The sequence below is a fragment of the Protobothrops mucrosquamatus genome, unplaced genomic scaffold (assembly GCF_001527695.2).
Source record: "Protobothrops mucrosquamatus isolate PMUCROS unplaced genomic scaffold, P.Mucros_1.0 scaffold5639, whole genome shotgun sequence".
Taxonomy (NCBI): domain Eukaryota; kingdom Metazoa; phylum Chordata; class Lepidosauria; order Squamata; family Viperidae; genus Protobothrops; species Protobothrops mucrosquamatus.
In genome coordinates this window covers 36675-47991 of record NW_015391492.1, presented here as the reverse complement: position 1 = coordinate 47991, position 11317 = coordinate 36675, and the positions used below count along the sequence as shown (strand labels likewise).

The 11317-nt window shown below is 47.3% G+C and overlaps 1 protein-coding gene across 1 annotated transcript in view; it reads left to right on the top strand.

Annotated features, from left to right (window-relative positions):
- Positions 1 to 30: 30 nt before the first annotated feature.
- Positions 31 to 11317, top strand: part of LOC107299872 (valine--tRNA ligase) — a gene marked incomplete at its 5' end in the record, with an annotated part of 30916 nt that continues 19629 nt past the window's right edge. Inside the window, 7 exons of the mRNA XM_015829214.1 lie at positions 31 to 120; positions 2362 to 2452; positions 3474 to 3598; positions 4430 to 4533; positions 6925 to 7083; positions 8996 to 9086; positions 10775 to 10880. Coding sequence (XP_015684700.1) covers positions 31 to 120; positions 2362 to 2452; positions 3474 to 3598; positions 4430 to 4533; positions 6925 to 7083; positions 8996 to 9086; positions 10775 to 10880 — 766 coding nt within the window. The remainder of the gene's footprint in view (positions 121 to 2361; positions 2453 to 3473; positions 3599 to 4429; positions 4534 to 6924; positions 7084 to 8995; positions 9087 to 10774; positions 10881 to 11317) is intronic.

The following is an 11317-nucleotide window of genomic DNA, read 5'->3' as shown; positions in this document are numbered from 1 at the left end:
ATCCGTCAACCTTGTCCATTTTTTCTGATAGATGAGGAAGTGGTGGTGGCTACCACCCGTATTGAGACGATGCTGGGAGACACAGCAGTTGCAGTCCATCCCAAGGACCCCCGATACCAGGTATGAAAGGTGTAACACTGTACAGGTAGTCCTCGACTTACAAAAGTTCATTTAGTGATTGTTCGAAGTTACAACGGCACTGAAAAAAGTGACTTATGATCGTTTTTCACACGATCGTTGCAGCATCTCTATGGTTACGTGATTTACATTCGGATGCTTGACAGCTGACCCACGTTTATGACAGTTACACAGTCCTGGGGGTTTTGCGACTTTCTGACAAGCGAAGTCAATGGGGGAAGCCTGATTCACTTAACAACCGTATTACTACTTTAACAGGCAGTGATTCACTTAACAACCGTGGCAAGAAGGCATAAAATGGGGCAAGACTCAATTAATTTCTCACTTAACAACATAAATGTTGGGCTCAATTGTGGTCATAAGTTGAGGACTACCCATAGTTTTGGTTGGGTCAGGTGACTTCTCAAATGCTTTGAAGGACAGTCCCAAAGGTGCTTTTTGAAAGGCAGCTGGACTTTCTCGTTTTTTTCCTTTGAAGAACTGAAGATGCTTCTTGGATGAGAAGCGAAACGTTTTCAAGGGGGAAAAAAAATCCAGTTGCCTTTTCAAAACCACCTTTGGGACAACCATGACCTGGATGATTGAGATTCTCCATAGACCAGGTGTGGGGAACCTTGGCTCTTTTATGACTCGTGGACTTCAACTCCCAGAATTCCTGAGCCAGCCATGCTGAGGGAAAGGGAGAGGTTTCCAAGCTGAGCCATGCTGGCTCAGGAATTCTGGGAGTTGAAGTCCACGAGTCATAAAAAAAGCCAAGGTTGCCTACCCCTGCCATAGACATTTGAAGGACAGTCGTAAGCAGCATTTTGATGGTGGTGGTACATCCTAATATTGAATGGTCAATAGGCTGTAAGTCGAGGATTACTTGTACATACTGTAGTACAGTGGTGGCGAACCTATGTCACGCATGCCAGAGGCGGCCCTCGGAGCCCTCTCTGTGGACACACGTGCCGTTGCCCCAGCCTTGCCTCCCCCCCGCGACCCCCTCACCAGCAGCCCCCCTGGAGGAGAGCCGCTCCCAAGCGTGGCTCACGCAGAGCAGCGTAGCCAAGAACATGGCAACCAGGCAGCGTAGACAAGACTCTGCTCTCACACCCCATCGCACACAGTTGATGCTGCAGGGGTGCGGGCAGAGGGCGTGGCCGCCATGGCACTGCTGGGCGATCTGCGGCGGGCCCTGGAGGCGGTGAGTGGCCCTGTGGGCAGGTGGGGTAGGGGCAGAGCAGGGGCGGGGCAAGGGTGGAGCAGGGGCGGGCCCAGTTTTTGAACACTCGGTCTCTAAAAGGTTCGCCATAACTGCTGTAGTAGAACAGTGCCAGAATCAGATACAGCTTTTTTATCCAAGGGAACGGAGGACCATCTTGAATAATGGAGAAGTGTCATCATGCAAGAGATGCAGGACAGCTTGAGACTAAAAGCTCTGAGTAGAAATTTGGTGTTGCCACAACAAGTGGGAGCATCAGCAAAGGGAAGATCTTTCAAGGATTGAGCCAAGGGATATAGGATGCAATAATCCGGAAGCTGCAGTTGATAACCTTAGCGGACTGTTGTCTGTGGAGATTCTCAGTCATCCTTGTCATGGTTGTCCCAAAGGTGCTTTTTCAAAAGGCAACTGGACTTCCTTTGTTTTTCTTTGAAGACGTTTCACTTCTCATCCAAGAAGCTTCTTCAGTTCTTCAGTTCTGAGCTGAAGAAGCTTCTTGGATGAGAAGCGAAACGTCTTCAAGGAAAAACAAAGGAAGTCCAGTTGCCTTTTGAAAAAGCAGCCTTGGGACTATTAGACCAGTGGTTCTCAACCTGTGGGTCGGGACCCCATTTGGGGTCGATCGACCATTTCATGGGGGTCGCCAAGCAAGGCTGTCCGCCATTTTTTTGTCCATCATTTTTTTTGTCCGCCATTTTTTCCCCCTTTTCCGGCGGGTGCCTTACCTCCCTTGGGCTGGGCCAGCTGGTGGTCGGCCTGCTCCATCTCTGCCGCTTGCCAGCTACGCCTCGGCCGGCGCAGGGGGCGGAACCACGCATGCACGGCGCTCCCGGGCAGGGAAAGTCCTCGACTTACGACCGGTTTAGTCCTCGACTTACGACCGGTTTAGTCCTCGACTTACGACCGGTTGGGGTCGCGGCATTAAAAAGGTTGAGAACCACTGTATTAGACTGTTGCTTATCTGGGTGATTTTGGATTCTTCCATTAAGTCTCTTCCTTTGATCTGCTTTCTCTTCTAGCATCTGCATGGCCGGAAAGTCCAGCATCCTTTCACAGGACGCCTCCTGCCTGTTGTCTGCGATGATTTTGTAGATATGGAATTTGGAACTGGTATGTTCTGGGCTACGGGCTAGGTCAGGGGTAGGCAACCTTGGCTCTTTTATGACTCGTGGACTTCAACTCCCAGAATTCCTGAGCCAGCCATGCTGAGGGGAAAGGGAGAGGTTTCTAAGCTGAGCCATGCTGGCTCAGGAATTCTGGGAGTTGAAGTCCACGAGTCATAAAAGAGCCAAAGTTGCCCACCCCTAGGTAAATGCAACAAGTCCTACATGAAAGGACAAAATTGTTGGTGAAGAACTAGAATGGAGAGTCTACGAAGAGGGTGGAAGATAACAGGTGACTTAAATTATGGAGGTGGAATAAAATGAGAAACCCTGAATAAAAGAAGTGTATGTTAGTTAGGATTAATGAGTCAGAAGGAACAGTCAGAAGGAACCAAAACAGGCAATCATAACTCAGCATTCCCCAATCTGACTTCATGGGTGCGTTGGACAATTTTTTTTGGGGGGGGGGGTTGAATTCCAGCACATCCGAAGGGTGGATCAGGTTGGGGAAGCCTAAAGTACCTAGAAAAGATATCCTCTAGAAAAGAGAAAATACATCCAACAAAGCTTTTGTCAGGCGCAATAAAACCAGGAATTACGGCTATTCAAATGAATACAGGTTTATTGCCTGCCTAAAAGGATCTGAACTACTAACCACCAAAGCCAATTAGCGGGAGATAAGAGTCAACGGAATTCAAGGAGGGCTGGATTCGTCCCTCGGGCTCAGTCCGGTCATCTCCTACAGCAGGGGTCTTCAAACTTGGCCCTTTTATGACTTGTGGACTTCAACTCCCAGAATTCCTCAGCCAGGCTGGCTGGCTGAGGAATTCTGGGAGCTGAAGTCCACAAGTCATAAAAGGGCCAAGTTTGAAGACCCCTGTCCTACAGCTTTGGATCTCCAGGTGTTCTTTGAATCGACAGTGTAGGTGGGGAGTAACTCCCAAGACCACAAACCAGATTCTAGAAGGAAACATCAGGGCACAGCATGACTTGAAATGATCTTCTCCCCTTCTCCCCTTAATTTTTAGGTGCTGTAAAGATCACACCAGCTCATGATCAGAACGACTATGAGGTTGGCCTGCGTCACGGACTCGAGTTCCTCAATATTATGAATGAGAACGGCTATCTCATCAACGTTCCGCCACCCTTCTTGGTATTGTTGGGATGCGTTTGGGAACGTGGGTGGAACTCGAGGAATCCCTTTGGACTTCCTTCTATCTTTATCAACTGGGACGGTTTTAGCATTACTTGGAATAGAAGGTCTAGTACAGGGGTGTCCAACCTTCTCAACTTTAAGAATTCTGGGAGTTGATGTCCACAGGTCTTAAAAGTTGCTAAGGTTGGATACCCCTGGTCCAATATATAAGAGCTGTCTTTTAATTGGTACTGAGGAATTGGGCATAGGGGCCTTCGGGGCCTGTGGTGCTCTCTGATCCTGCTCCACCCCCGCTCTGCCCCGCCCCACCTGCCCGCAGGGCCACCCACTGCCTCCACGGCGCGCCGCAGATCGCCCAGGTAGCCCTGCAGCGCCATGGTGGCCACGCCCTCCCCCCATGCCCCGTAGCATCATCTGGGTCATGAGGGTGGAGTCTTGTCCCTGCTGCCCAGCTGCTATGTGCTTGGCTGCGCTGCTCCACGCGGGCCACGCTCGGGGGCGATTCTCCTCCGGGGGGGTGCTGCTGGTGAGGGGGCTGCGGGGGGAGGCGGGGCTGGGGCGATGGCGCACGTACCCACAGAGAGGGCTCCGAGTGCTGCCTCTGGCACGCGTGCCATAGGTTCGCCACCACTGTATTAGGGAGCAGGGCTTGCTAGCTTTTTATATACTGGTGGCTTGCTCTGTCAGTGCTGGTCGAAGTGTTCTTGATGGTTTCTTGATTAAGCTGCAGTTCACTGTTAGCTTGTTTGTTTCAGGGGACCTTTCTGTGCTTTCCGGCTTTACAACTGCTTCACTTTCATCTTCTCCTCCTCCTTCTCCTCCTTCCAGGGCATGAAGCGTTTTGAAGCCCGTCAAGCAGTGCTGGAAGCTTTGAAGGAAAAGAAGCTTTTCAAGGAGGTGAAGGACAACCCCATGGTGGTCCCGGTGTGCAGGTGAGTAGTAGCTGCAATTTAAAGCAGCCTTCTTCAAAGGTAAAGGACCATGGTGGCACATTGGTTAAAGTGAGCATGGCAGGCAAACTGTGCCCACAGCCTGGCGTTCAATCCTGACTGGCTCAAGGCAGACTCAGCCTTCCAACCTTCTGAAGTTGGTAAAATGAGAAGGCAGATTGTTGCGGGCTAATATACTGACTCTGTAAACCACCCAGAGAGTGCTGTAAAGCACTGTGAAGTGGTATAAAAGTCTTAAGTGTAATTGCTATTGCTACTCAAACCACGATTCCCAAAGTTTCCCAGCAGCATGGCTGAAAACAAGGTGTAAGACCCACTGCTTCTCCTGTTCTCAGCTAGGGGAGGGTCAGCCTTCATGTGAAAAGTGATGCCTTTTTTTGATCACCACTTTAGGAATCTTTGGCGTGAAGCCTTGTATCCTCTGGGCTGTAGAAACAGTTGAAGGTTTCAGATCCTCACCGGACCCCAAGTTGCATATAAATAGATCCTGGTTGCTAGTTTAATTTGGGGGGCAAAATTCTTGAGTTGAGTTGAGTAGGGTTGGTAACTTCAGATGTCCCTAGAAACAGCAGATTATCCAGACTCACTGTAGTCAGATGTCAGGCAAATTTAAAACTGAAAGGAGGTTGGTCATCACAGCTTTGGACCAAGAGAGAGTGACAAACAGAAGGAGATCCTTCTGATCCTTCAGGATCCCTTAATGGTTTGACTGTCTTTGGCCAATTTGGACTAGCTCTATAATGTGGCAGTTAGGAAAAGCCATTTTTAATATCCTGTTCCAACCTCCAGAGTTAGTTCTGGCAAGGAGCATTGTTGGAATACAGTTTAGCCCCGTGACAGTTATAATTATGAGGTGCCACAGGACTCTTAGGTTATTGCCTCCATCTTCATGTTATTTAAACTGTTGGGTGACGCCATTGGACCATGTGAAATTGGGTCTAATTAAAACACATTGAATCGTCTGTCTTAGCTAAGAAAACCATTAGCCCGCAAGGCCTCCATTTCATGTATTCCAGGGTCAAGGTTAACTCACTTGATCCCTTTCTAGTATTGTCTTCTCATATTAAGGGAAGGAGTTGAACAGGATGTGTGTAATTGGGAAGTGAAGAACTGAAAAAATGAATAGCTGCCCAGAGTTACCCTGTGGTAACGTGGGTGGCCAATCAGTTTTGTAGATAATAGATAGATACCATGTTTCCCCGAAAATAAGATCCAGGCTTATATTTTTTTTGCCTTCAAAAGAGGCACTAGGCCTTATTTTCAAGGGATGTCTTATCCGCTTACCTCAGGATCACCGCAGCCAGGCCTCCCACGCCCTGACACCTGTTGCGCCGCTGCCTAACTTCTGTGGCCGCTCGCAGCTGGACGCCATGTGGCGCATCGCACCCGTACCACCATTCACGGCAGGACACCACGTGACACGTAGTGCCATGGCAAGTCCAAGCACCGGCACGATGCGCCACATGGCATCCTGCTGCAAGCGGTGGCACTGGTGTGATGTGCCATGTGGCATCCTGCGAGTGGCGGCACTGAGTAGCTGCTAGCAACCAGAAGAAGTGGACCAGCGGCCACTCAGGCCCCTGTTAGATGGGGCTGCTGAGGCCACCACTGCGAGGCGAGGCAGGTGTCGGGACATGGTAGGCCTGGGTGTGGGGGCGCCGAGGTAAGCAGGTGCAGGGTGCGTAGGGCAGCTCCACCCCCCCACCCCCGCCCTAGCTTGATTTTTATGCATGCGCCTCACTCCACCTTGTACAACTAGATGGTGGGATGGAGTGGGCGGGGTCTTAACTAGGGCTTAGTTTTGGGGTAGGGCTTATATTGGCGCACGTAAAAATCAAGCTAGGGCTTATTTTTGGGGAAATACGGAAGGAAGGAAAGAAGAAAGAAAAAGAAAGAAAGAAAGAAAAAGAAAGAAAGAAAGAAAGAAAGAAAGAAAGAATTTTGTAAGGAAGGAAGTAATAAATAAATAAATAAATATATGTATGTATGTAGTGAAAAATCTTGCTTTCCTAATGCAGATTGGATGGGTAAAAGGGGTTTCCATGTGAGGAAAGGTCCCATTGAGCCAGAGAGGAATCACCATGGAAGAGTCTTCACCATTCTGTAAAGGGGTACATATAGTCCTCCCTTAGTGACCATAATTGGGACTGGCAACTCAGTGAAGCGAAGCAGTCACTAAATGGAACTGCCACTGTGCTTACGACCTCACAAAGGCAAAGGACTGGGTCACAAAAGTTACTTTTTCATCATCACTGTAATGGCGAATGGTCACTAACAAGTCAGTCGCTAAATGAGGACTACTTGTTCTAACCCTGTTGTTTTTCCAGGGTCTCAGGTAACTTTCTTTTCGGCTTTCTCTCCTGATCCTCTCAGTCGCTCCAAGGACGTAGTGGAACCCCTGCTGAAGCCCCAGTGGTACGTGCGCTGCGACACGATGGCCCAGGCTGCAGCCGAGGCCGTGCGCCGGGGTGACCTGCGCATTGTGCCAGACTTCCACCTCAAAACCTGGTTCGCTTGGATGGACAATATCAGGTGAGGCACTTGCAGAACACCTAACCGCTCTGACACTACCGGTTTACACACACCCTTAAGCCGTTTTGTGATTGGTCTGTTTTTTCGGCTCAGTGAGCTGTGTGAAAAGCTGTTCTTGAAGAAAGCAGTGATTTTTTTTTAAAAAAAGTGGTTTTTTTAGCAATATATGTGAATGTGACTAGTGGTAGCAAATGATGGGAGAGACAAAGACATCTGCAGGTTTGGATGCTTTTGCAATGTAAACTCCACCTCTTGCGTACATTATCACAATGTCATTGGTGGTGAAGATATGTAGGCAAAAACTCCGCCGACAGTTTGGACTTCGATCCTGATGGGGCTCAATAAGCGATAAAATGAGGACCCAGATTGTACCCATGAGTGCCCATATTGGGGGCAATATGCACATAATGCTTCTATGTTGTACACCTAGAGAGTGCGGTAAAGTGCCATGGGGCAGTATATAAGTCTAAATGCTATTACGATTGTGCACGTTCAGAACAGGCTACCTTGCATTGCACAGCACAACACCACTTTTGTCATTTGACACTTCCCAAGATGCCCTTGAACAGGGATGTTAAAGTATTGGAGAGAACAAAGACTAAGGAGGAAACAAAAAGAGAAGAGAGAAGGGGGGGGAACGGTAAAATCACTGCAAATAGGAAATGGAGTGGGAAGTGTAGCTTTCTAATTTCTGGCAGGTATCAACTGTAGAGTAGAGTAAAGTAGTAGAGTTAGAATAGAATAAAGTAGAATAGAATAGAATAGAATAGAATAGAATAGGAGTAGAGTATAGAGTAGAGTAGAGTAGAATAGAATAGAATAGAATAGAATAGAATAGGAGTAGAGTAGAATTAGAATAGAGTAGAGTAGAGAAGAGAAAAGAGAAGAGAAGAGAAGAGAAGATAATCTGGAAGGGACCTTGGAGGCCTTCTAGTCCAGCCCCCTGCTCAAGCAGGAGAGCCTATACCTTCTCAGACAAGTGACTGTCTAGCCTCTTTTTAAAAATCTCTAGTGATGGAGCACCCACAATTTCTGGGAGTAAGCTGTTCCACTGGTTAACTGTCCTCACTGTCAGGAAGTTTCTCCTTAATTCCAGGTTGCTTCTCTCTTTGGTCAGTTTCCAACCATTGTTTCTTGTCTTGCCCTCTGGTGGGGAATTCTGGGAGTTGAAGTCCGCACATCTTAAAGTATGCTGAGGTTGAGAAGCACCGGTTTATACTTTAGCATGTCATGTTAACGCTGTGAATTGTGACTCATGTTCTAATTAGTACAAATTATATGCAGGTAAGTCCTTGACCTACAACCACAACTGAGCCCAAAATTTATGTTGCTAAGCAAGACAGTGGTTAGGTGACTTTTGCCCCATTTTACGAACTTTCTTGCCACAGTTGTGAAGTGGATCCTGCAGTTGTTAAGTTAGTAACACGGTTGTTAAATGAATCAGCCTTTCCCGTTGACTTTGCTTGTCAGAAGGTCGCAAAAGGTGATCCCATGATCCCATGACACCAACTGTCATAAGTGTGAACCAGTTGCAAGCATCCAAATTTTGATCATGTGACCTGGGGATGCTGCAATGGTTACAAGTGTAAAAAAACAGTCACAAATCACTTTTTTCAGTGCCGTTGTAACTTCGAACAGTCAGTAAATGAACAGTTGTAAGTCAAGGACTACCTGTAATGTTAAATGTAATTGGAAACCGAATGGTAGTGATTTGGTTGTTGCTACAGTCTTTCCAGCTTCTTCTTCACCTTTTCATCCTGCCTAGCTTCTCTTCCCAGAAAGGAATTGTTTATTTTCCATGCTACTGGATTTTTTTTTTCCTTTTCGCTTTTAATCTGCATTTGTTAAATTGCTAAAACTTTGAGTAATTTTGGACTGTAGCTTTGCTAATTCTTTCCCTTTTTTTCCGTAGGGATTGGTGTATTTCTCGGCAGCTCTGGTGGGGCCATCGTATTCCAGCATATTTTGTGACTATTGATGACCCCTCTGTGCCGGCAGGAGAGGTAAGATTTCCTGGGCCACTTGGGGTACAAACAGGTAGAAAAGCCCTGATTGCCGGGAAAAAGAAACGTAATAAATATTTGGGATACTGAAGTGTAAATACAGGTAGTCCTCAACTTACAGCAGTTTATTTAGTGACCGTTCAAAGTTACAACATCACCGAATAACGACCATTTCACAGACCATTGAGGCATCCCCATGTTCATGTGATCAAAATTCAGATGCTTGGCAACTGACTCGTAGTTATGACAGTTGTAGCATCCTGGGATCATGTGATCCCCTTTTGTGACCTTCTGACAAGCAAAGTCACTGGGAAAGCCAGATTCACTTAACAACCGTGTTACTAACTTAACCACTGCAGTGATTCACTTAACAACGGTGGCAAGAAAGGATGCAAAATGAGGCAAAATTCACTTAACATCCGGTCTCACTTAGCAAGAGAAATTTTGGGCTCAATTGCAATCGTAAGTCGAGGACTATGACTGTGCAGACATCCGTGTGTTCTCTGAACTCAGAGAGGGAAACAATGGGGGAATGGTGCTACAATTGTTTTCCATTCTTTTCTCTTAGACTTCTAGAGGAGGCATTAAGAATTAACATAAAATAGTCAATATTTGTAAAATTAATTTCTGGTTTTGCATACAGTTAACACAAGTATATATAAACCTTTTTATTGGTTTGTATCCCACCTTTATTATTTTTACAAATAACTCAAGGAGGCGAACATCTAATATTCCTTCTTCCTCCTATTTTCCCCGCAACAACAACTCTGTGAGGCGGATTGGGCTGAGAAAGAGAGAGAGAGAGAGAGAGAGAGACTGACCCAAAGCCACCCAGCCACCTTTCATGCCTACATGGGGCTAGAACTCATGGTCTCCCAGTTTGTAGCCTGGTGCCATAACCACTAGGCCATGGGTTGGCAAGCTGCGGCTCCAGAGCCATATGTGGCTCTTTGAGCCTTTTCCTGCGGCTCCCAGTCCTCCTCTGCCATTTGCAGAGACAGAGACAGAGACAGAGACAGAGAGAGGCACTTGCGCTTCCCCTCTCTCTCTCTCCCTCTTTCTTTCTCTCTCTCTTGTGTGTGTGTGTGTGTGTGTGTGTGTGTAAAAAAGAGAGTGGCCTGACGCTGTTCTTCGACAAGCTGACAAGCTTATTGGGTGGGTCTCCTGCCTTTGCTGCGTCTCATCAGGAAGCAGAAAGCAGCATCTCTCTCTCTCTCTCTCTCTCTCACACACACACACACACACACACACACACACACTGAGTGGGGGAAGAGGACTGGTAGAGGAGGAGGAAGGGGGGAGGAAGAGAGAGAGAGAGGGAGGGAGAGAGGGAGAGAAACTGATGCACAGCAGCCTCTATTTCTTTTTAATTAAACTCTTCAATCAAACCCCCTCCTCCGGCGCATGTGCATGTATGCACGTATGTTTTTGCGTCTCCCAGTGTTTTCTTTTCTGTGGGAAACGGATCCAAGTGGCTCTTTGAGTGTTTAAGATTGCCGACCCCTGCACTAGGCCAAACTGAATTTCCTTGAAGAAGAATATTCAGGGTGACCAAGGACAATGAAATGTGATGGATATTAATTTTTTAGACTCTGCGCAGCTTAGAAAAATCCCGGGTCATTTTGACATTTTTTTAACATTGAACAAAACTTTTGTTGACCGGTTATTTACCTTCCCAAATTCTGCAGGATGTGGATGGCAAATACTGGGTGAGCGGTCGGAGCAAAGAGGAAGCCAAAGAAAAGGCAGCCAAAGCCTTCAACATCAGCCCGGATAAAATCTCCCTCCAGCAAGGTAGGGAGAGATCGGAAATGGGAAAAGTGCAGGCAAGGGAAGTAGGAAGGAGTGTCCGCCATCACATTTCCTGCATTGCAACCTCAAACCGAAGGGTCACCCCCTACTACATGTGCCCTTATAAGAGGACGGGCAGTTTTCATTGTGTTGCTAATTCATTTAATTCAAGGGAGTAATTATAGGGAGTTCAGACAGATTGGTCTGATTGTGAACACCTTGACATTTTCAACTGCCATACTTCGCAGTTGCGACTTGAGCCTGCTCTATGCCCCTAGTTGGGGGCGGCAAGGCAAGAGATATTGTAAAAAGAGTAAACTGCAGTATGGCAGTTGAAAATGTCAAGGTGTTCACAATCAGACCAATCTGTCTGAACTCCCTATAATTACTCCCTTGACTCTGCTGGCAAAGAGGGGAAGAGAACCTGTGGCTCAGTGGCT